Source organism: Uloborus diversus, chromosome 1 (assembly GCF_026930045.1).
Source record: "Uloborus diversus isolate 005 chromosome 1, Udiv.v.3.1, whole genome shotgun sequence".
Taxonomy (NCBI): domain Eukaryota; kingdom Metazoa; phylum Arthropoda; class Arachnida; order Araneae; family Uloboridae; genus Uloborus; species Uloborus diversus.
The window spans coordinates 121,294,501-121,321,438 of NC_072731.1; the positions used below are offsets into that span (position 1 = coordinate 121,294,501).

The 26,938-nt window shown below is 33.6% G+C and overlaps 1 protein-coding gene across 2 annotated transcripts; it reads right to left on the reverse strand.

Annotated features, from left to right (window-relative positions):
- Positions 1-1,785: 1,785 nt before the first annotated feature.
- Positions 1,786-26,810, reverse strand: LOC129220902 (ribosome-recycling factor, mitochondrial-like). 2 transcript variants are annotated; one of them, XM_054855339.1, is made up of 7 exons: positions 26,751-26,810; positions 24,064-24,275; positions 16,587-16,730; positions 13,060-13,178; positions 11,593-11,684; positions 7,605-7,761; positions 1,786-1,923 (listed from the first exon to the last, which is right to left on the reverse strand). In XM_054855339.1, the coding sequence occupies exons 2-7, from the start codon at positions 24,272-24,274 to the stop codon at positions 1,840-1,842; spliced, it is 807 nt and encodes a 268-aa protein (XP_054711314.1). In that variant the 5' UTR covers position 24,275; positions 26,751-26,810; the 3' UTR covers positions 1,786-1,839. The 2 variants fall into 2 exon arrangements, with proteins under 2 accessions (XP_054711314.1, XP_054711321.1); XM_054855346.1 differs by having other exon boundaries at positions 26,637-26,772.
- Between the last annotated feature and the right edge of the window lie 128 nt (positions 26,811-26,938).

Sequence of the window (26,938 nt, forward strand, 5' to 3'; positions counted from 1 at the left end):
GGCCCCTATACTTTTGAAAGTGATGCGGTAACTGCCCCCCCCCCCCCGTGCCACCCCCTTCCTTGTATGAGCCGCCTATGTACATTTTCCTAGTGTTTTGGAACAAATTCCATTAAAAAAAAGCTGTTTTGAAAAAAATAAAATACATTTCTATAAACCGGACTGGAATTTTTTTATTCGCAATTGGTTCAAGAACACGTACATTATTTATTTTGATTAACGAATTGCAAATATTATTGGTTTTATTGAATTTATGTGAAATGGTGGGAGGAGAACAAAAATGTTTGGGAAGGGAAAAATTCTCAATTTGCCAAATGAAATTCCAGTTTTACCGAATGATAAAATTCGAGCATTCACATTGCACACATATACTACATACATTTAATCTGCTGCAAAGGAACATTGAACATCATTGAAAAAATATATAAAAAAAGAAAGAAAATTCAAGTTGAAACAATGTCTCTTATTTTGTCGAATAAATTCGTCAAATGTGCGCTCCCCCCCTTTTTTTTTGGAAAGTCACAGTGACCTCCAGTAACTTCCCATCGGGGTGACCCTAGGGAGGGAGCGGAATTTCTTACGTTTGCCAGCAGCAACTGATGACAAGTCACTTTTTTTTAAATAAATGTAAGGATAACGTGCAGTCTTTTTTTAAAAACATTCTTTAAAATTAAAGCTGTTTACACAAACAATAGAACTACTTTATGTATCTTACCTCTTTTTCAAGCTATTCCTTAAGTAGTTTGAGTCGACTTTTCAAGATCTTGTATTTTTTGGTTGTTGTAAGATTCAAAACATGATCAAAATACACACAATTATGGAAGGTAATTGTGCTATGAATCACAGAAAATGTTCAGTTATATGTTTTGGTAGCAAAAAATATTCCTTGAAAAATTTTTGGTTGCGACTTAAAGATTTCAATTTTGAAATTTGCCAAATTTGAGTTGATTAGAGTTCAATGTCAAAAAACTTAGAGATAGCCCACCAACTTTCTCCCCACTCTTTACGTCATAAAAAATAGCTTAAGAGTATTTTTAAAACTTTGATTTCAGAAAATTTCCAGGAGAAAAGGTTGACTCTGTGACATAATATTGACTTCCATTAGCATAAAATATTGCTTTAATTTTGAAAAGATTTTGGAAGGGAATAGCAACCATCATTTCACCCTAATTGTAACAAGTTGCCTAAACTGCAATTCTTTAAAGTCAATCATGAAAATTACTCTGCGGAACAAACCCTAACCCCTTTTGCAAAGCTTTTCTCCAAACAGTACCAAAGATTGGATGTTTTTTTTTTTAAATTAGAATTCAAAAAATCCGGGGAACATCCCGGACTTCACCACATCTGTACCTTTCCTGACAAAATAAAAGTCAGCAGAAAATTGCATTTTTTTTCGTATTTATCATTTTTAAAGCAATAAATTGTGAATGAAGAGTTTGCCAGAATCAAACTTATATGCTACACAAATTCATCCTATTTCTGTATTTTGTTAAATTATTTAAATTAAAATTTGAAGGAATATGTTGAGGGGGGGGGCTTCGAATTTTGCTTTGGCTCCAGAAAAATCGAATAACTCGGACCGACACTAGGTACTCAGTTGACCTTTTTGATGTGTTCAAGTTCCTTCCAAAACTAAAGTTGCCCCCCCCCTTTTTGGATACAAATGCCCTACCCTTTTTCATTTCTAGGGAGAGCTTAAGAGTATTTTTAAAACTCTTAGTTTCTGTGTTCACTAATATGAAAGTATTTTTTACCAAAGAATTTTTTTTTAAGATAAGAAAACTATTGATACTTAATTTAATTTTAACTTGAATAAAAATACATATATAATAAAATATTTCAGCTATCTCCAAGCAACTCCTTTTGTTTTGTTTTCATAAGCTTCTCTAACTCTCCATTACACTGTTCAGCAATAGCCATAATCTGAAAATTGACAAACACAGTTACAGAGCTTTATCTCACAAAATTATATTAAAAATCTAAGCAAGTTTATTTCTAACTAAAAATTTTAAGTATACAAAATTGTTTTGCAGCATTTTCATAATAGCATGCTTAAGCTTTTTAAAAAACCATAATTCAGTAAAAGTATTATATCAATTAAATATGAACCATTGTTTGCTATATTAATATTCGTATAAATGCCAAGCAGTATGGAATCAATGCTGCTGTTCATAATTACAAATACATATGTTTCAAACAACTATCCTAGTTATGGCAATAGAGATGCTGTGTACATTTAATTTGCATCTATAAGATAAAAACAACTAAAATCCCCTTTTCAAAATCTGAGATTAAGTTCTTTGAATATTTCATCGGACTTAAGTCAAGATTCAGCAACTCGATCAACGTAAAACCAATTATTATGGAGCTGAAATAAATAAAACTTATGGTTTATTTTAACAACTATGCCAACAATGGTACATAGATTCTTCAGTTTTTAAATGTTTGTTCAAAATAGGAGGGTGTTTATCCTGAGGGGGAAGAAGTGTCATGGCGTACAATGCATCATTGACATTTTTTGGAGCCGGGTTTATACAAGGGTATTTTTCTATCTTTATTTATTTTATTTATTTTTTGTTTTGTTTTGTTTTTTGGTGGAGTCTTGTTCTTGAAGTGTTCTTTGTGGCATATTTTTAAACAACAAAACTTCTTAAATAAAAAAATATCCTGTACCAGAAACAATATCAAGTACCTTATTATCCAGTTTCAATATCTTTAGTTTTAAACTTATCTTTCTGGGAGAACTCAAAAAAAAAAAAAAAAAACAAAAACAAAGTTTATACAATTGCAGTAAAGAAAGATAGTTCAAGATTTGCAGGTAAGTTTTGAATGGCATAAAGGTAAGTTTACTAAGTTTTACCTTCTCTTCAGAGTGAATGTTGACACTACACATTGCTTCATCATTCTTAAATTTATCAGCCATTATTAATTATCTAATTACTCTTAAATAATCTGCAGCATACCCTTAGAGAAGATACAGTGGTGGTAAAAAAAATTGTATCACCCACGGAATCCAAATATTTTTAGCATTCATAAATAATTAAGAAATATTTAACGGTTCTTGTATCATATAACACATAAAATTGGCATCAGTACATGACGCAAGCTACTGTGTGAGATTGCATCATCCTGCTAACTTTGCAAAAAACCAGCTGAACGTTCAAAGTATTCATTTACGATCTGGACTTATGAGTTGCAGTATGTCGAAATACGTTCAACTGACACCACAAAAGAAAAGTGTTGCATTGCATTGGACAAAGAAGGATCGTCCTCACATTTCATAGCAAAAAGAATAAACTGTTCGCAATTGATTGTTGTTTGACTACTGAATAAGCTAAAGAGCACCGGAAGTACATTAAAAAAGAGAGGCAGTGGTCCTCTACGAATATCCGATGCGGAACAGGACAGGTATTTGATACGACTCAGTTTTCGAAACAGACAATCATCTTCCACAGACCTTAGAGCAGCATAAGAAAACGAATTGGGTGCTCACGCATTCATGTCTACTCTACGAAAACGACTGTGTGGTGCGCATTTGGTGGCACGTCGACCACGAAAGAAGCCATTGTTGACCAAAAAAATGAGGAAACAGCATCTAGACTGGGCAAAAGCTCTCCAAGGGCGGACTGTCGATCAATGGAAATCAGTTGGGTTTTTGGACAAGTCCAAATTCAATCTGCATGGGTCCAACGGACAGCACACAGTTAGACGCCGCAAAGGAGAGGAATATCATCCCGACTGCATTCAACCCACAGTCAAACATCCCGTATCCCAGATGATTTGGGGCTGTATTTCTGATCAAGGAGTTGGCGGGCTTCACTTTGTGCAAGGAACAGAAAACGCTCAGGTGTATATTGGCATTTTGGAGGAGAAATTACTTCCTACTATCCGGGATCACTTTACTTCAGTTCCAAACATCATTTTCCAAGATGATTCTGCTCTGTGCCATAAGGCAAAACTGGTAAGTAGCAATTTAAAAACCTTTATCCTGCCATTAGTCTTAAATTGACATGGGGTTAAGTAATTTTTTTTCTCTAAACTCACCCGCAGGTTCAGAAATGGAAAAATGAGCAAAGGGTCAGCAGTTTGCCTTGGCCTGGAAACAGCCCAATCAAAATCCGATCGAAAATTGTTGGAATAGAATGGGTGTAGAAGTGATGAAACAAAAGCCAACATCACTTGCAAAACTCCGGGAATCTATAATTCGTGTCTGGCACCATAAACTCAGTAAAGAATACACTCAATCACTCATCCGTTCAATGCCCCATAGATGTCAAGCTGTCATTAAAGCTAGAGGCGGACCAGTAAAATATTAGGTTATATTTAATGATGTTCAAACATTTCCATGTTATTTTTGTTTATTTTTGAACAGAAAAAGTGTTACAATTAAAACCTCTACTTACTTTTTCGTCGTCCACTTGGACACGTGGATGCACTTCACATTGTACTTGTTATAGTTTTGGCCATGTATTTTCATAAATACAAATACAAATACAAAAGTGATGACAAGCAACAGGCTCTGGGCCCAGCTAGGCTGAGCCTGGTCTATTTACAATCCCCAGTGAAGATCAATGGCCCTCTTGAAACTATCTACTCCCTTGCTCATTACCACCTCTTCCGGTAAGCTGTTCCAAGGTTCCATTACCATGCTAAAATACTAATTTTTCCTAATATCCATGCTAGCCTGAGATTTAAATAGTTTAAAACAATGACCCCCCTCTTGTCCTGTTTTCAGTGCTAAACTTTAGCTCCGTAACATCTTTCATTTTAATGAATTTAAATAACTGAATCATGTCCCCTTGGTCTCTTCTTTGCTCAAGACTACATTTTTAGCATTCTAAGCCTGGAATCGTAGTCTAAATGAGAAAGTCCATTTATTAGCCTTGTAGCCCACCTTTGAACCCTTTACAATACATTAATATGTTTCTTAAGTATGATAATACCTTCTTTATCTATATATATAAAAATGGAGTTTGGTAAATTTGTTCCCTAAGATCTCAGAAACTAGCCAGCAGATTTGGCTGAAACTTTCACCGTTTGTTCAGTTTGGTACTGGGAAGGTTTATAGACCAGTTCGAAAAAAATCCGATTGGTAGTTCCTTTTTTATTCCAATTTTAATCCCAATTTTGAGGATAAATGCCCGAATATGGGGTGGAAAAAAACGTGCACACATTAACATTATGTGTCCATCGAAAGCGCTAATTTTTCTGCTGAAGATGGCATCTGTTAGAAAGTTCTAAGTTGTACAAAAAACGAATTATGAGCTTTTTAGTTCCATGTTCGAAGGCTTTCATCAACCCAATTCATTATTTAGTGTATCATCTCAACTCCCAGTTGATAGTTAGAATTGTGCTGTTCAATATTTTTGCGTTTCGTGTGACTGTTCGAGGCTTTTTTTAAGTCAAATCTTAAAGTAACGTTTTTTCACTAGATTGGCTGATAATAAATGGATTTGGCTGACTATTTTCCATTTAAATGGAACTTTAATGAAATTATTGCTCTGTTTTTATTATTTGTGTTGATCAGACAATTACTCATTATCCAATCTACCAGTAGAAATCTCGCCAAACTCTTTGCAAAGATTTCAGTAGCTTATGCGAATACATTTGGCAATTTTTTCAACTGTCGCTGTTTTTGAAGCCAATGCTTCCCCGATTTCACCATGTAAACAAAATATCGTCATTAAAAGAATCTTTAAAACATTCTTCAAGATGTAAAATAATCCACCATAAACTAAATTAGGCAAATCCATTAAAGAACACAAAAACTTCCATAAATTTTTCTTTTTGCTCATTTTCAAACAATTGCCAAATTTTACTACTCATTTTGGAAACATTTTGGATGAAAATGTTTAGCTCCATGTTATGATGACTATTAGTATCTCAGGATTTGGCGACAATATCTTTTTGACGAAAATTAGTAACAGATCGTTTTACAATTTTTGTAAGCCGGCCGAAGACATGGATTTTAGCTGTATTAATGAAGATTTTTACTATTAATTTTTATCTAATGGAGATTTTTAGATGAGCCGTTATCGTTATTTCGGAATGGTTGATGCTGATGTTGATTTTGAGGGACTGACATTGATATTCTAAAAGTGACGTTTCGAGAATTTATTAAAAAGGGAATTTTTTTTGAAGCTATTCTGAAAATTTTGTAAAGGGTTAAAAAAAGGGTGTCTCCCCAGTTTAGCCGCATTTCGCCCCCTCCCCCCGTTATCAGATTTAATCATTCATTTGATACATTAAAATATTAAAGGGGGGAGGAAGTTTGAAGTGTCGGCAAAACTGGGGATAAACCAAAAACAGAATGTTGATGTTATTTTGAATTTTTTTCATATTCCGAAGGGAAAGGGAGGGGGGGGGACAACTTTCCTTATTCAGATAGATATTCTTAGAGCGACTGTTGACGATATTTTACAACTGAAACCCTCATTCTAACTCAAATCTGGACGTTTTTTCCACTTCATAAGTATTCAAGCTTTAAACGTTTTATGTGTTTAAAAAATAGAATAGCTTAGTCTTATTTGAAAATACTTCACATCTGTATTGTTTTTCATAATATGCTTCAATATTGAAAATTGTTTTAATGCCGTCCATAATGGTATTAATTTAGCGCTGAATGAGGCACTCAAATTGATTTACGCCTTGCCAAAAAGGTAATTATTTTCTCGCACGTTCTGTTGTTGATATTTTCAAAATTTATGGAACTCGCTTCTTCGTAAGAGATATGTAGTAGTAAATTTTCTGGTGATTATACGTAATAACGTTACATTATAATACGTTATAACGTTTTAAAGCCGTCACACTCACCATATGGAGATAAAATATGTATAAGGCAGGACAATGTCTGCCGGGTTCTGCTAGTTTTTTCTAAATAAAGTAAACAATTATCAGATTCCTGCTGTTAAATGTTTATTTCAAAGGTTTTGCAGAATTTCACATACATTCATCGTTTATTGGTCGACCAAAACATCTCACATATCCCATTGTTGTGAAAATGCGAGGGTGATGCAATTTTTTTTACCAGCACTGTAGTTTCTAATGGGTCATCAAATTATCCATGTTTTTCAACGACAATCGAAAATAAATAAATCACATGACACTCAGACTTTCAAACAAATATCCGGTCTAAGTTGGCGCTATTTACTACATTATTTTGCAGAAACTTAATGGTCAATGAAACACTTTTGTAAAAAACCTAATAAGATTTGGTTTGTGCGGAGCACTTCACGAAGGAGAGGCTCATTCTAGTCATGGTGTTATCAATTCAAAACGAATAAGAACTTTTTTGGTTTCTGAAATCATTGAAATTATGTGATACATTCAGTATTAAGTGCGATGGAACACCAGGAAGACTTTATCTTTCATTCCTAAGGGCAGAAGATTGGGTTAAAATGCAGAAAGTTTCTGCGACATGAAGAAGAGTTGGTCGATCTGATGTACATGGGGCACATAACCTTTGTTCCCTCTTGCCAGAAAAAAATTCAACTGCTGGATGGGCCTGCATTGAAAATGCTACAACACAATTTAACACATGCAAAGAATGAAATGTATATAACAAAATTGCACTAATTAACTTAAACTGTTAATAATAAACTTACTTGGTTCACAGTAGCAAAAACCAAATCTTCAGACAAATCAGTTTTACGTTTTGCTTCTTTCATATACTGATTTTGTACAGCTCTAATATCATCTTTGGCTTTCACAAACAAAGTTCTTGCATTCTTTGCTAGGGTTTCTCGATGTTCTCTTGTTAATCTAAAACACAAGACAATAGCAAAATGTTTACTTATAATAAAGCTGAAAGTCTCTCTGTCTGCCAGGATCTCTGTGATGCGCATAGCGCCTAGACCATTCGCCGATTTTCATGAAATTTGGCACAAAGTTAGTTTGTAGCATGGGGGTGTGCACCTCAAAGCGATTTTTCGAAAATTTGATGTGGTTCTTTATCTATTCCAATTTCAAGAACAAAATTATCATAAGATGGACGAGTAAATTACAAAATTATCATAACATGGAACCGTAACATGGGCACAAGCCAATTGGCGAGATACAAAATTATTATAACGTAGAAACGTAACATGGGCACAAGACAATTGGCGAGAAAATTCACCATACATTATTTGTAAATATACAGGCGAACCAAAAGACCTTTTAATTTTTCCATTACGGGCAAAGCCGTGAGGGTACCACTGGTGTAATAATAAAGCTACAGTATAACTTTGATTTAAAGATTGTTAAGGGATTGGAAAAAGTAATCGTTAAAACGAGGATATCAATAAATCGAGGAGCATAGACATTTAATACATTCAAACCCGAACCAGTGAAATGTATCACTAGATTGCAGAAATGTTTAAATCAGGTATTTTTAAATCAAAGTTATACTGTAACCAAAAATGGGATAGAAACAAGAGTCGACTGAAATAAGAATTGGACATTGTGAGAAACACTTTGGAGCAGGAAAATTCATGCTTTTAGAGCAGGAATAATTATGTTTTGTCACTGAAAAGTCAGCTAAACAATTGCCTTCAAGTAAAATAATTAATGCTTTGGAGCAAGATGGAGGGAAATAATTATGAGTTTGGAACAATATGGAGCAGAATATTATATTTGTGGAAGCGGATTTGTGGCTGATTGGGTAGGGTGGTGAGCTGGTCTCGACTTGCTGCCATCGCTACCTGATTAGGTCCATCATTTAGGGGGTCAGGGGGGGGGTTATTGCCTCCCTGAATCAAATTGATTAGGAAAAAAAAGTGTTTATCGACCCATGCTAGTGTACATTAACTACGTACGTTTACTAAACGAACTCTTTATTTTCATTCCTGTCAATCTTGATAGTCAATTCAAAATTTGCCTTTTCTTACTCAATCACTCCCCTCTCCTACTTCTTTCTTTACTTTTTTTTTTTTTAAATTTTTATTTTGGCCCTGAAGTTATGTTTAATATTTACAGGAAAAAAATTGAATTTATAAAACTTATCCTTGTTCCTAATGTTGAATTTTACTCAGAAATTTGATCTTAATTGTGATATTTAACAAATTGTGGATGATAAGTATTATTTCATTGTCACAATCACAATTTAACAAATTATGATATGTAACTTAGCTCTAAAAAAGTTGAATTATGAGAAGTAATTGTTTAACTCTTTCAGAAATAATGAAAGAAAAAACATCAGTGTGCTACCGAAGGGGAAATTTGCAAAAACTATTGCATACACTTGTTTTTAGGTTATAAAGAAGGCTTTTGCAATGATGAAAATGTTTTGATTATCCAGTTGAGACACTTACTATGTTGTTAACTTCAAATTTAGTTTGCCACTTCTAATTTAGTCTGAGTATTGTACAGAGTTGTCCAAAAAACATAATAGAATGTAAACAATCATTGTGGAAAAAAGACTAACTGCAAGAACATGAAACATTTTTAAAAATGAAGATATAAATAGCATTTAATACACACAATGTTCAAAATGTTTACCATCCCCAAATATAGTGTGGTAAAGCCGCTTCTTTGAATAAACTGGTTGAAGTGTGTCGGGACATACAAGTGCCTCTCCCCCCTGCAATATCCTTTCTGATGGCGGATCTCAAGCCCTCCAGTGCATCAGGGAGTTACCTAAAGATTCTGTGGTTGATATAATCCCATAAGAAGAAAGTCAAATGTTCTTGATCTAATTGTTATTTACTATGAAAACCTTCTGGGTTTTTTCATGCTTGCAACAATTTCTTGCAGCCTCTGTCACAAGTTTTGCACATTTCTCTACCGATTTAGTGTGGTATCAAATATTCAAGCTGTGGCAGGGCTTTGATTTTCAATGAAATTCAAAATCTTCTGTTGCCATATTTGACAACAATGGTGGTGGTATCAGCTTACACTTGAGCCGATCAATAAGTTCAGAATAATCTGCGGCTTGAAAATGAATTAATGAAAGCTTGAAAAATGCTGGCGGTTCATTTCAGACTTTCAGTATTTTCCTGTAGCCTAATTCTCGAATGTGCTGTGTCTAGTTCAATATCATGACCTCATCATATTCTCTGGATGACAAAAGAACGAGTTTCAATGAATGACGGGATCAAAGATTTTTATTAATGTTATTCGGTAAATGTCTAGTTATTTGAATGACCTTTAGTATATCCTTCAGGCCATATTTCACTGTGTACTGCATCTTAATATCAAACCAAACAGGAGCATAGGTCTAGGTCTTTACAACAATTTTTCCTGTATCAGCATTAAGCTTGTTGAACTACTTTGAAAAATATTAAGTCTTAACACCCAGTTAGCATAGTTAACCGTTAGGAATAACTGAGGAGTCTGGGATTCTTAACAGCTAATTCTGGATTACTTTTTGAAATGTGCTCGGGGTATGGAAGTTTCAACGAAAAGGTGAAATTTCTGTGCCATATTCAAGCAGTAGAGAGGTGTATAAACTTTTGACAGAGACTGGTGGAAAAGATTGCGGGCATGAAAACCCAGATGGTTTTATTAAGTAGACAACATTCAGATCAAGATCTTAGATGAAAAATTTGATACTAAATCAGAATTTAAAGAACTTAAACAGAAAAATCACACACAACATGGTTGGTTGGTTGGGTCAGGTATTTGCATGGGGGAGGGGGGTGAGAACTCCACTTCCTGTTACCTCCCCCTGGTGAGTCCTGAGACATTTTAACATAACGGAAAAATAAGTAAACTATTAAAACAGATTTTTAATATTCATTGAAAGTCAGAACCCTGCCATAACTTGAATATCTGATACCACACTCAATCGGCAGAGAGGTGAGCAAAATTTGTGAGAGGCTGAAGGAAAATGTCACAAAGTGTGAAAACTAAGAAGGTTTTCATAGTAAATAACAATCAGAGATCTAGAACATTTGATACGAATTTAGAATTTAAAAAACTTCAGCATAATGCATGACATTGAAATTGGTTAGTTGATTGTGTAGGGTGTTGAGTGGGGCGGGTTATTAGGCCTGTCATTTAGGGGGTCCGAGGTGGTTTATTGCCCCCACCACGGCTTTGAGAAATAAATGTATTTACATTTGGGAGGGTGTGATTTTTGCTGCTTTCTGTTGAAACTACCATTGAATTTGCACTCTTTGATCCCCCCCCCCCTCTGGTAAGTTTGAAATGACAGGCCTGCACGTGGGGAGTTCATAGTCATTTCAGCATAATAGAAATGCATGTAAAACATTAAAACGGATGTTTAATAGTATATATTTATGTCAGCTTAAGAATTTTTGAAAAATAATGACTTTTACTTTAAAAACATCATTTTAAGGCTTTCTGTGCAAAATCAAATGATTGACAATGTGCCCAAAAGTTTTTTCTATACATTTCAGTAACTACAAGGTGCAGTTTTTATATTATTAGAAATAAAGTAAATTATTTTTTGAAAAAAATTTACATCTTTAAAAATTGTCGATTTTTTCTTTTTTTTCCTGAAATTGAGGGTTCTTGCACAATTTTAAAAATTAATTGTATTTTTATTAATTATTTTTCCCGTTATTAGGATGCCAATGTGCATGTTTTCCGCTCTACTAGAAATTGATTAGGAAAAAAAGTATTTTTCGACCCACCCTAATGTACACTTACTTTGGAATAGACACGTAGATCATAGTCCCTTCTTGCTGTGGATTCAAGCCACTTCCTGTTTCCAAAATGGCTTGCATGGCTGGTTTTAATGCCTACATAAACACAATAAATACTTATATAAATCACAAATGAAAAGGTACGAATCACATTTAATAAAACTAATGCTACAAATTAAAATGAAACAACAGTAATTCAGTTGTGTACTTCTGCCACTGGTTTTTCGAAACATAACTTCATTAAGTAAAGAGTGGACAGTCGTCAATTGATGCAAACCCCCAAACGAAATGAAAAGAGCATTGTATAAAATCACTAAAGTTCATTTAAGTTAAATGTTTTATTTTTCTTATTATTATTGCTTTTTATGGAGGGGTTTAACCCCTAAAACCATCCCCTTGGACTCGGCCTAGTTTCCATCCAACATTTTTATCTGGTTGGGTTTTTTATTGTAATTGCAGTGTTTAATTAACAGGCAGGCAATATAAAGTCTTGCCAGAATGTTTCAGTACTTATTTTTTTACTACTTAATTAAAAGGGCTGAACTAAAATTGGGAAAATGTTGAGATTTTTGAGCATTCTTTAGGAAAAGATTTTGGAACTAATAGCTAGCAAATAAGTCCAATTCTTCAACTTTAAACACCCTTTCTTGGACTAAATTGCTCAAATTTAAATGATAGGAACAATAATTATTTCAATGGAAGTTCATAAATTTTTACAACCTCCATTACGCCATTTGATGCTTTTACACCCGCCATGTTTAAATTTTTGGTAGCGATCCGAAAATTGGCAAAGTCTGTGGTTGGTGTATTTAAGGTATAAAACTTAAAATATATATATATATTATTTTTAAAATACCTTTAGAAAACATTTTATCTGTTTAAATTGCATTCTAATTTTCTTAGCAATAAATATTGCTTTTAAATTGTTCATCTTCAAGTACGAGTAGAATTTTGTCTTCCTTTGATAAATATTATGTTGAATACTCGGAAAAATACAGTATACTCTTTGACAAAATAATCTCCATAATATTGAAACTTAAATGTATCCAATAAAATTACGGTCGAATTTCGACTGCCGTTCGACTACTGGTTAACTAAATTATATTTTTTGTGGTACGGTTCACCCTCAGTGCTGTATAAAAAGCTACTTTTGTATCTACTGAACAAAAAGAGTCTTTTTAAGGGTGCTGTATCTTAGCCGACTGAGCGTCAATGTGGAATTTCATAATCATATTTTAAGGTATGTGATATCTTGGGAACTTTGCTAATGGCCATGAAAGCACCCAGGGCTTACTTCAGGACATCATTGAAACAGAATAAATGGCAGCAAAACATACAATTAGCTGTACAGTAAGGCAGTTACACTATGACAGAAAAAAAAATTAAGTTTATTAAGAGTTTAGAAAATTAAAAATTAAGCTTGAATTGGACAACTTCTGGTAGTTTAAGTTTTTACTATTCATATACTTACCTCAGGAAAATCTGACAGATTAATGGCAATCAAGTTCTGATTTTTCTTGGAGATCTGCGCAAGTTCATGAAGAGAGTGCTCTTCATCCTCTATTTTGACCAATAAATTTTCAATGTTGGCTACATAGAAGAGAAACCCAAAATTAATTTTCATGCACAAAATTGAACAAATAGTGCCAAGTTTTTGAGAGGCACTAAGAGAGCTTCCTACATTGCTGAGATTCATTAACAGGAAAGATTAAAAAGTTTTATGCACAAATGGGCATTATGTGACTAAAAAAGGCACTTTTATAGCTTTTCATCGCTAGTGTTGTATTTTAAAAAGTGAGTGTAGGAATCTATGTACCTATCTATCTATGCCACTCTTAACTTCTTCCGAATGCCAGAGAACTGACGATCGAACAAGGTGTCGATAGATTTGTAATTTAATGGACATCAATTTTTATGTGGCTTTTGTTTTTCTACGACTTTAATTAGGGGAGATATTAATCAAAATGTCAATTCTCAAAGATGTTTCTACAGCTGGTTCTTGGCAGTGAGCCAGTTTCTCCTACTGAGATCTTCCTTTCCAAGACAGCCTGTCATGTCAACAAAATTTTGGCCTTTTTTTCCTGTGGCTTATGATTCTCTTTCATTTTTTACTTAAAGAAGAAGTGTTTTTATCTGTGAATGGTTAACAGGCATGGCAGACTGGCAATGGAATGGTTCCAGATGTGCGTGCCGCAGCAAAACAAGGGCTTCTTTTTCTAGGCTTATATTTTCTCTTTCTTTTTCGGCTTTAAGCAGAAGTGATTGAATTACTTTGAGTTAATGATAAAGTGGAAACGCAGAATGGGGTGGTTCTAGAGGTGCTTTAGGCCAAAAATTAATGTATTGCTCACTAATTAAGGTATCGCTCAATTCGGCAAGAAAGGGTGAAGACCCTGAAGCACACTGCCTTTGGTGGCTTACACAGAACTGAATTTAGCAAACCGTCGTCCCTAGGCAGATTGGAAATATGCCAGTATTTCAATAAAAAGTGAATTGCTATTAAGAGTGTTCACAGCATATTAGTTTCATTAAAATTCAACAAAAATGACTGGCTCCATTGTATTTTGTTTAAATGATTTCAGCAAACTTACTCCAGTCTTAGCAAAAAGGGTACAGCTCAATTTTTCTTGAAAGATTCTTTTTTCAATCTAACAATCATTTAGTAGATATACAATACAATTACAATACTAGAGTTAGCAAAAAGAGTATAGTTTACAGAAAATAACAATTCCTGGGATCAAAAATGTGTTAATTCTTAGGATGCAAAATAAATAGAAAGTAGCTCAGAGCCAGAAGTTAACTTTTTGAGACAAGCCTTAAAAAAGTTAACATCTTAAAAAGTAAGCAATAAAGCTTGGAAGGGCAGAATGGATATTGTGGTATAAGGTACCACATATGTTTCATTTTTTATTCCTCTTGGCTCCGCAGAGAATGGTTTTTTCCCCTTCAGGTCTTTACCTTGTAAGAATTTGTGAAAGAGTGATGACGTCAAGAATTTCATTAGTTTTCTCTTCATTGGCTGCAGAACCGCTTCTTGCTAATTTTTGGCTGATGCAATCATTTGTTCCAGAATGTTTGATGAAAAGTCTATACATAGAGGTGAAGCACTTTTTTTAGGGAGGATTTGAGGTTTTTAAGACTCTACAAGCCTAGGACCTCGATGAGAGTGCATGAGCAAAGGGTGGTTGACCCAATGGCTTTGCCGCTCCGGGGCTATGAGGAATGCAACATGGTTTAGTACGGGCCGAGGCATCCGCCGTCCGCGTAAAGAGTGTGGAAGATGAATGCTGTGTGTTTGTTTGAAATATAGTGGCATGTTGATGGCTCCACCATGGATGGCCATACACATCAATTGTTTATGTGTGCGTTATCTGTGCATGTTGTGTTCACCGAACTGTGACTGTAGTGAAATAATCTCCAGTGCATAAATTTTCATCTTGAGAAGTAATATCTTGCTGCTGGATTTGTATTTTCTTGAGTTTGGTGCCATCCTTCTTTCAAATTTACAGATGTCATGAGTATGAAATTATGGGTAATTTTTTATTGTGATTGTGCCAGCAGTCTTAAAATAAAAATTGTATTGCGAAAATTGAATGTATCTGAATATCGGGTTGGTTCCTTAATTTTGGTATTTCTTCTGAATATGCTAAATGCCTAACTTTTCAAAGCTTGTTTATTTATTCACAGTGATTCAACATTTTCATGGCAGTGTCTCATGAGGCCTTGGGTTATTTTCCGGTGCAATTTCTTCATCTGACACAGACGCATATATACTATAATATTTTGATCATTAGGTCTTGGCTTGAGATTAAGAGTAAACATAATTTCTTTGAATTGGGGTTATCAATTGTGGTATTGAAAAATGTTGGCTTCGTTAGTAATTTTTTTCAATGTCTGACTCAAGGGGGTCATTAATCAGTTGTCATACCCCGCTGCTTTGCGATTTTTCCCAATTTCATAAAGGAGTACCAAGACACCCTTAAAATTTCTTTGCCAAAGGAAAAACCACTTGTAAGCCATGTCATACGTATTCCGTGCAATGAAGCACACTCTTTATCTCTTTGCCTATCCACAAAATTGTTTCCCACCTTGGGAAAACTACGCGACAGATATCAGAAACCAAAGAGCAGGCAGAGGTGAATTTTTGGAAAGTTAAAAGAAGCAAGTATTTTGAGCATTTTAAAATTCAAGAGAACCATGTTATTAGAATTAGATTTTAAAATAAATTCACCAAATTTTTAGAAAGAAGTATTTGGAAGATGGTTGACAGTAGTTCATAAGAGTGTTTGCCTCCTGGTCAATAGAATTCCTTTGTATACTTTGATTCATTTAATAAAAATTTAGAACAAATGTCAATCTGATGATATAAACTGCTAGAGGCATGACAATTCAAACGTAAATCTCAAATAAATCATTCTAGCTTTTTAGTTATTCTGATCAGAGCTGTCTGGCTTTTTCCACCCTCAAAGAAATCGTGCTGTACAAAATGTCACTCTGTGCACTTTTTCTCACACTTAAAATTCTATATAAAAAATGCAGAACATTAAAAGTAATAAAGAAACATATTGATTCTCCTAGATTAAAAAAAAATTACATCCAAATATCTGACAAACTGTATATACACAATGAATAGTATCACACATACTGTATATATACAGTATACACAATGAATAGTAAGTGAACTATTTCATGAGAAAACGTTTTTCAAAACAAAGTCAGCCCCTCCAGAAGCTTTTTTATAGTTTCAAGTGTAAAAAACACAAATGGATATAGATATGATGTTTTAATGCATTAAATAAAGATATACACTTGAAGTAAATTTCAACATGTTCATTTGTCATTTTGCAGCTGAATTGCCAGTTAATTCATTTACAAAACTAAAAACAAGGTTAAAAGTTGTTGGATGTTTGTGTCTCAAATGTCAAAACTCATAACATGAAAAAACAAATCAGTGTTTGTAAATTCTTCAACAGTGAAGTAAAAATTCAAATGACATACCTCCCGTAGAGCGGAGGGAGAGGCTCTCAGCATAATCCTTTTTCAATTGTTCACTCACATGTTGCAGATTTCTTCGATAGCCATCAATATCAATCACATTTGCCATTTCTTCGTCTGAGAGATGCATTGTTTTTAGTTTGCCACCTGGAACCATTTTCTATACATCAATTCTAAAGTAAAAGCTTTTAATTGATAGATTAACATGTAAATTAAGACATGAAGTAATGAAATCTGTTCTACTATATAACACAATATTCCTACAAGAACTTCAAGATAAATATCCATAATAAAAGTAAAATTAATACCTGTATTACTTTTCCTCAGGATTTTTTTTAAAATGTTTTTTTAAACAAAAAAAAATCCAGAAGTATGGAAAAGAAAATATAATAGCAAGTTAAAAATAAGTAATAACTGGAAAAAATGCAAAATACGAAAGAACTGACTTGATTAAAATATTTAAGGTTAAATAAGTAGTCTGAAATTTCATCAAAATTACTTATTTCCAACTTAAACTATGTAAGACTTGAAGATACTCAGTAACAATTTGTTTCTCCCAAACTCAGCACCGACTTGACTATAGATGTATGGAAGCTAGAATAAAGTTTTTACTTATTACTTTGATATTTAGTCTTTCATACTAACATGTTGAAGTTTGGGGGATAGATTTTATTTGTGAAAAGGTACTTGTATCTATATATTAATTCCAATAATATTAAATTATACTAGAATACAAAAACAGTATACATTCTTATCTAACATAAATAACAAACCAATATCTACCAGAGAAAAACATAATAGCCAGTTAGAAATAAAACTTTAAACTTAGGTGTCAGGATAACAGCTAGGATAATTTTCTAGACATCATAATGATCAAACTAAGAGGCCTTCTTAATGCAACATTTCACACATATCATAATATAAAAATATCTATTTCAAAATTACTTAAACAAATTAATCCTTCACATCAGTCACAAGTCTCAATAACAACAAGTCGGAAAAGAAAAACTGTGAAGCAAAATATGATTTACAACCATTTGTAACACTACAAATAGTGCAAGCAGAATTGTCATTTTAGGTTTTTCTCTGTGGGAGGGGGAGCAAGTAATGCAAATTATACTTGAAAACAGCAAAAAATACTTTCATTTACATGCAAAAACATTAATTTTTCAAAGCCAAGGCAATTATCCCCCCCCCCCGACCTCCCCAAATGACGGGCCTGGGTACAAGGGGCCCCATAACATAACACTCCAGGGTCACTCATACCTACCACTAAACCGGTTGAAATTTGAATAAACTGCTTAGAGTAAATGTAGTCAGATATCAGCAATCCGAATGCTTTGTCTGGCATGGTTGTCTGCCCCCCCCCCCCCCCCATGAGTGGACCTGGACATCCCTCACGTAACCCAAAAGAGAAGCAGGCAGCTCTACCCAATGTAACCTGCAGTGCATGTGAGCACATTATGGTGCTCATGCTGTGAAATTCAACAGTTCACGAGCAATAAGGTGACACTGAATTTCTGATTGCAGAAGGGGTTAACAAAAGCATTCTAGGCCTTCAGGAAAGTGGGCATTGGACTTCCTCACCAACTTGTCGAATGCAGTCTTCCGAGTATATAATCTCCATATGGCATTGAAAATCCATTTAACCGAGGCCTTCGAGATAGGAAGGCCATCCAACTAGCAAATGACGTCATCGTTCGTCGATCCACAATGATATTGGGAAATGAGCACTTCGATTAGTATTTTGGTTTAATTAAACTATTTGGTTTATTTATTATTGTCTTCTATTATTTTAATAGCATTAAAAGTTCTACTTTTTCATTTGAAAACATAAAAAGGAACCGATAATCATACACTAAAAAATACACTGAGCTTAATTCATAGTATTTTACATAAAAACATTTATAAGTCTTACAAAGTATTCAAATAACTAAACACGATTTTATTTTACAATCATGTTAAAACGAAGTGATAAATAAACACAGTTTTATTTTTCATTTGAATTTTTTTTTTAAATTAATCGCATTTTAACTACTTGTATTTTGTATTGAAACATTAACTCTTAAGAAGTATTCAAATAAATAAATAAACTTTCATTTTACAATTACATCAAAACAAAAAATAATTTAACCATTGTATTTGAATAAGAATTAAATGAAATTTTAAAAAATAAATAAACATTTTTACTTAAGTAAATGGGAAACATGACTGCAATATGTTTCAAAGACATAACATCAAATTAAAGTACATAATACCAGATTATTAATGTTAACTTAGCTGAGCAAATTTATGCTTTTAAAAAGACATGAATGCTTGGGTGCCAACCCCCAAAGTCAACGGTGCCCTACCTCCTTCAATTATGAAAACTTCAAGAAAAATACCCCAAAAACATCTCCCCCATCGCCCTTAAAATTTCAAGGGCACAGTTATTTAACTATAGCCGTTGAAAAGCTACCATTACTTACTCTACTACTCACTCTCTACTACCACTACTACTCTTTTGACTATGATTCCGACCCCTCCCCCCCCCCTTCGGTGGGCACTCTCGAAAAATTACACAGGGATTCAACTTGAAAAACGTTAATTAAAGAAGGAATTATGCAACATCATGAATACTGTATGTTGTACATCAAAAAAATGTATTCAATATCTAAGCAGCCTTTTTTTTTTGGAATTTGGCTACTTTTCCATTTTCAGCTTTTTCTGCTGCTAATGATTCTAGTGGGGGGGGGGGGGGCTTCAATAGTTCATCATTTTAGGCTTTGAAAAATTATTTTAAAAAGCATTAATTGATGACAAAGTAACCTTTCTCAAAAAACTTTTCATAGAATGACCATTTTAGCAACTTCCTTCAATACATAAAACCTCATATATGTTAAATTTAGATCAACATTTTGCTGAGTATGCTCTTTTAGGAATTCAGTGCGACAGTTTTTTGACAGGGGGAAGGGAGGGGATAACAAGAAGTGTGACATCACGCGTTGTTTATAATATGCTCATGTTGAACAGCGTTACATGTAACAAGGAGGGGGGGGGGACATTTGTTCAAAATTTTGCAACATTCTTTATGGACAGCCCCTTAATTCAATTTATGTTACAGTTTCAGAGTTCCTTAAAGCTTATTAACAGAAAACAGAAGGAGTTCAAAAAATATGTAGTTCAAGACATTTTGCCCTTTTTAAGCATAAACAAACAAGCATAGAGTATTTGGCAAAAACACGTTGCGTATCCACTGCTCAAAAGTAATCTTTCGTAAGCCCAGAAATTATGAATACCTTTAACTCAACCACAATTTGTGCATAAATATCATATAACTTAAAGACAACAGTGGAAAAAAACATATATTTTTTTTAAATTTATGCACAGAACCAGCTTGTTCGAATAACATTGCAGGGGCGTAGTTGGGGGGAAATGTTTGAGTATCGAACCCACGACCTCCGGCGTTTAAAGCTAATCTTCTACCTCAGAACTACGGAAGCCCATCAAGGAATGTTTTTTGATCAAAATATGAAAGCGTATGAAACAATTTAATCAAAACCGAAAATATAAGATTAGTTCAGTTAAAAGTATGTTTCAATAAACTTGTTTACATACATATTAACTGAATATCAACACCAAGTTACGTTGCTTCTGATAGCAACAAGTATATTTGCAGAAAATTTTGACATATGTATATTGTCAGCTTGGAAAATCCATTTCGAATAAATGCGTGTACAAGGTTGAAAAAATAAAGAAATAAAAAGTTGCAAGTCAACCATTTCAAATATTAAAGCAGTATGCTGAAATTACAAATTACAGACAAAGATATCAGAAAAGAAACTGACAATTGTTTGTATAATAGAGGAAAAGTTAAGTAACCTTAACTGCATGAACTCAAAAGCAATTTGTTTATCTGAGAAAAGTACTTACCTCCGAACTTTAAAATTGATTCCATAAGGAGTCCAACTTTTTTCTTCGCATGCAGGTTGTTCAGAAGCGGAAATCGCTGACTCACTTTCACTCAGCACACTTACAAACTTATATTATATATATATATATTAATTGCTTCTACATTCCGGTACGTGGAAAGGATGAGATAAATCCAACAGTATTGTATTCAAAAATATGCATCCGAAGTTACATATTTCCCATTTCATCTATTTCAGCCAGAGCACTACTGTTTACTGGTAAAACACACTGCTTTCACAGTTTCGCGCCAAGTTCAAAGATCGACGACTGGTGGTGTAATGAAGCGGGGGGGGGGGGAGGAGTTGTCTGGCCTGTTATCACGTGGGTCTCGATTTAACCCCTTTCACAGTCAAATTTGATAGCACATCTCTCTTTTTCAATCATCAAATTTTGCAATGTTAACGCCATAATGTGCTCACATGCACTGCCTCTTCAATTGAACGGAGCATACAACTGCCTACTGCTATGATCTTTTGAGTCATGTGCGGGTTCAGGGTATCCAACCACCAGGGCTTGAAAATATAGTGGACGACGGCTATTTGAATCAGTGGTTAATTGAATCAACTGCTTTAATGAATCAAATTGTCAAAAACAGAGTAAAATCCAGCTTAATTGAATTAGTTGCTTCATTGAATCAGCCGCTTTATGGAATCAAAACTGCTCAGAACAAACATGATTCATATAAGCGGCGGCCACTATATCATGATAGTTTTAAAAATATTCAATATTTTGATATACACTGGTGGACAATTGCACTGGTGGCTAAAGATGGATGGCAATAGCAGTGTTAGAAATTACAAAATGGAAAGAAAACATAAATGGAACCAATAAATGGCAACCACAAAATGGACATTAACATAAGTTCAGGACACAGTAAGACGTGTTGTGAGTATGCAAATTTTAGATTCCAATGTTGCTGGTCATGTGATAGCGCTGATAAGCAGCACAAAGGATTTGGCGCATGATGAATATTGTTGTTCAAAGGCAAAGTTTACGGGAAAGAATCAATTGACGAACTTGCATTTTTCGATATGTCTTCCCGACATCCCTTAGATGATTTTATGGGTGGCCGTGTAGTTGGCCACAGAAAAATTTAGATATTGCCAGGGAGTTGAACATCAGTCACAGGGTTGCTTCAAGGGAATGGAAATCATTTCAAACAATGGAATTTGTAGCACATGTCATGGGGGGAGGTCGTGTAATGACGTCAGCAGAAGATTGGTACTTAGTGCTAGCAGCGAAAAGTAACCAGCGCAGCACAGCTACTGAGGTAATAAAGCAGTTTCCTGCTGCTATTAGCAAGCAAATATATCGAAAAACTGTAGCCAGACGTTTGCATGCAGTAAGATTATACGCCCGTCAGCTTATTTTGTACATCCCATTGTCTACAAGTCAGTGTTTTGCTCGTTTGTAATGATTTCTTCAGCATCGCAATTGGAAAGAAGTCGACTGGCTTGTGTACTATTCTTGGATGAAAACAGGGTCAATCTGTCGTCTAATTGTGGATGACAACAAAGCTGGCATGACAGTAGCACAGCATACAAGCCGGCAAACATAAAAGAAAAGGACTAGTATCCTACAAGTTGTATCATGGTATGAGTAGGATTATGATCAATGGCCGTAGGTTGCTCATGTGCTTCCAAACAAGACTATGATGACTGGTGATACATTAATGTTGTTCTGCTGTCTCATGTTCACATGTTCCGTTGTGCTGTGACTGACTAATTCATTTTCATGGATAGCAATACAATATTTCATCTAACAATCGCTGTCCAGGAGTACTTAGCTCACTCAAAATATTTAATCCATTGGATGGCCAGCACATTCTGTAGATCTGAGTAATATTGAAAATGTTTGATGCTTTGGGGAGCAGTCTTGCTGGTCGACAACACCTTTAAATAAGCAAGCCTTATCCGTGACTGACAGAAGAATGGGATAAATCACCCCAACAGCTGCTGGATACAGTTGTGTAAAGCATCACATGACCTGTAGAAGCTTACATCCCTCTCCATGGTAGCCATATCCCACACAGACATCTTACGCCGAAACATCTGGGGGCAATAATTACTTTTTTTCACTTTTTCGTAGTCAGTCCAAAATGACCGCTTTGTCCTCTAAACACATTTCAATGCCTTTTGGATTTCAGAGCACAATAAATTATTGTTATTGCAATGTTCTAGAGTTCTGGCATTAGTTTATTTCACTTGCCATCGAATTACTTACTTTTTTACGTGCTACATAACAAATTGGGATCCGTCCTTAGCAATTGCCACCCGCGTATATCCAATATTTTCATTCAGCACAAACCAGTAGTGCACAACATGGAATTTTGCAAGGGGAGGGTCTAAAGTCAAAAGCCTCATTCTCATATCATACTGCAATTCGCCATCAAGCATATTGACTTGATATCGAATTACACTTACTTTTTTACGTGCTACATAACAAATTGGGATCCGTCCTTAGCAATTGCCACCCGCGTATATCCAATATTTTCATTCAGCACAAACCAGTAGTGCACAACATGGAATTTTGCAAGGGGAGGGTCTAAAGTCGAAAGAAACATTCTCATATCATACTGCAATTCGCCATCAAGCATATTGACTTGATTAACGATTCTCGAGAATGAAAAACAGCAAAAAATAAACTACTGAATAAATATTTAGCATTATTTAATGAAATACTTAAATAAATAATCAGAAAGTTAAATAATTTATGCTTTTATTTTTCTCATAATCAAAAGATGGATTCAAGCTCATAAAAATCTTTCATCTATAATTATAAAACTAAAAACATGGTTATTACATTGTTATTCCCTTATAACCACCATTCTGCTTCTTATAAGCAATTTGTTATAGGAAAATCGCAAAATATTTAAAAAATCTTTTAAGATGAAGATTTATTTATTTTTCACTTTTTAGAAATAAAAGATATGCATTGGTTGGTGCACAGTCATAAGACGTTTTCTTTCCTTCAAACCAATGATTAATATGTAATTATGCACTTTTAATATGAATTAAAATTATTACATTACTAATGATTTTATGAATATAAAATAAAAAAGGATAGCTATATTACTTTGTTAAATCGTATGATGTAAAAATACATCATAAAAATATAGTACAGAACTTTTTGGTTATATTTAATAACAAATAAACAATTACTATGATTAATATAATTTTTATATTGAAAATACCATAGTTGAAAAAATAAATATTAAAAATACCAAAATATCATGATATTTTTGAAATAAATATCCAATATATATAGTGATATATATTATGATATATATGGACGAACCCTGCCAACCACACACACAATCACGCAAGAAATTGCATTTGGATTATCGATATTTCAGTACATTACCACAATGCGACTTATACAAATTTCAACTGGTTTTGGTTATTATGATGATTTTCACTATTTCGGAAATCACCTAAAAATTTCATCTTTTTTGTCGTAAGAATAAGCACTTGTTACTTCCATTTACCAAAAACTTTTACACTGAAAAACAAAATGCAGTCATATTTACCTTTTGGTGATTTTCCCTGAGCTTTCTTTGCATAGTTTCGGATTTGAAGACAACTAAAAGTACCACTGAATAATGTTGGAACATTTCTATATACATCAGTTTGTCGCTCAGTTAGTAGCCGACTCATTGCAGGGTGCTTAAAACTTTTCTGATTTTCCAGGACCCATAATAAGTGCCTAGGTAGCTTTCTAAGTTTGAATAGTTGTTCCATTCTGTGAATTAAAAGAAAATTTTTATAGCCAAACAACAAACAAACTAAATAATGATTAGATGGTCATCAATGAACTGAAAATACATAATAATTCAAAACAACCAACAGTATTATTATAAATTAGGGGGAGAAGGTGGGGTACGTCGGATCGCGGGGCACATTGGAATGGTCACAGTTATTTTAATACTATTATTTTTTATTTATTTTTTTTATGACTAACAAATAGTACCTATGGTCTTACAAATTCTATAATGAAATCACATGGTACAGTTATACTGGGCAAATTGTATTCCAGAAAGTGATATTTCAGTAGTCCTGAGTAATTTTCGGAAAACTGTAACTTTAGTTTTTTTAATGGTTTTCATCAAAAATGCGGGAAAAAAATTTAACTCCTTTCTTAAAGTAAGTTCTTTTAGTTCAAAATAATTACAATTTTTTTTCAAAAGGAAAAAGATTATAACAGGAGATTTGTATCTTGTGCTTGATATTTCAATCTTATAGCATCCTGTAAATATTTCAATACTTTTGACAGTTTTAAGTTATTTTATGACATTCAACTTTAAATTAGCTTATTTTAAGTCAAATTTTAATGAATTGATTTATTTTAGGACCCATGCTTCCTTTGTAATCGTACTTCTACGGGAATTGCATTTCGTTCTTCAGATTTTAATCCAATTGCATCTTGTACATATTTTAATATGTGAGACAGTCGGAAGTTGTATTGGCATGAGCTACTTTAAAGTAGCTTATTTTAAGTTTTATTTTAATAATAAATACTCTTATTTTCGGGAGACCTGCCCACATTGCACACGGGATTCGCGAAAAATTACTTCTAGTGTTTTCGATTTCAATCCTTTTGCATCTTTCAAACACTTCAGGATTTTTGACGATTGAAAACTATATTTTAATAACTAAAAATTAATAAATTCAGTCTATATATTTATTTACTTCGGCAAGCTTTATTTTAGTTATTTAATGTTGTATTAGATCCAATAAATCTATGCTATAAAAAATATTCAAAAGGTTGATCCAAGAAAATAGCTTATTTTGTTGAAATCACATTTAACAAAATATATTAATATCCATAGTGAAATGTCCCTGCTATTAGAACTATCAATCATTTATTCTTTTTGAAGAACATAAACTAATTCTGTATATGTGTGATTTTTTACACTTTGACTCAATTTTTGATTAAAAGTATGCATTACAAGTTCCTGTGCCAATTTTTTTTTCAAAAATAATATTTATAAAGTACAATTATTTCTCCACATCCAAACTATGTAATGTGGTATAGGTGTTACACATGTACATATTATCACATTACAAGCTGTGACTAATTACTGCCGAGTATTTTCCAAAAGATTACCATGGAGTTTTACACCTGTATACTGCCCTAATATATCATGTTTATATTGAATCTATCTGTAAACTGAAATTTTAATTAGCATTGATATTAGCAACATCCTGTTTCAATCCAAATCATACTCGGATTCCTTCAATGAGAAAAATAAAATAATGTTGGTACTGAGATTTTTATTAGGTTAAGATTTTCAACTCACATGTACATACATATATATGTGTGTTTGGCTACCAAAAATTTGAGGTGGCTACCAAAGTTTTTGGTGTTAGTAATCACCGGCTACCAAAGAAAAATACCAATCAACACTTCTAAGAGCCAGGCTACATAGAAGAGTGCAAATAGGATGGTAATTAAAATTAAGATGGATCGGAAAACTATGTCCAGCAAACCAAACATCCCATTGTTGTCGAAGAATTACTAGTGAACATGGAGTAAAGATGTTAGAATATATTGAATACAATTGGTTGATAAATCCAAATTTAGGGTGAAAAATGCAGCTTTAAGACATGCTTTAGGATTAGGACTCCTCAGAAAATTTTCACTAGAAGAAACTACATGTACTAATAACATTTACAGAATTCTCCACTCTGTTGTTCTTACTGCACAAGAATATTCTTAAAAAAATTACGATTGATTTGGCTTCAATAAATTGATAAAAGACCCTTAGCTCAACAATCACTTCACAATGATAGGGAATATTTCGATGATTGGGAATCTGCTACGATCGTTTCATTTTTGGCGTAAATAATTTTATTTTGGTAACCCTGCTGATTTAGTGAATAAATGTTACGGTTCTCTTTGTTTAGATTTTCAACGAAAAATACCTCTCGCGCAGGCACTGCAGCCGAAAATTGATGCCAATGAAGAAAGATCGCGCCAGATTCCCAATTATCGAAATCTTCCCCAATGATACGTTTAGGGTTTGGGCACAAGTAGGGTGAGAAGATAGGTAGAGAAATTATTTATTATCGTTATATTAAAATTTAAAAACATTCAGTTCACCTATGGCACCCAAAACCATATTCATAATGATTAAGAACGTCTTCTGTCTTGTACCCCCCTCCTTTTACCCCAAGAACAGTACAACTTTAAACGGGGAAAAAAATATTCCTTTACATTTTAAATTTCGGACTCGGAGTTTCTTGTTTGTTGATATAGTTCTAATTTGAAGTTGAAGTTGAAGTACATAGTACTCATTTGAAGTTGAAGTTGAAGTGCATAGTACTTCCTCAGTTCTACTAAAGAGTAATCGGATATAAATAATACTTCATCCAATTTTATAGGTGATTATTTTATTCCTTGAC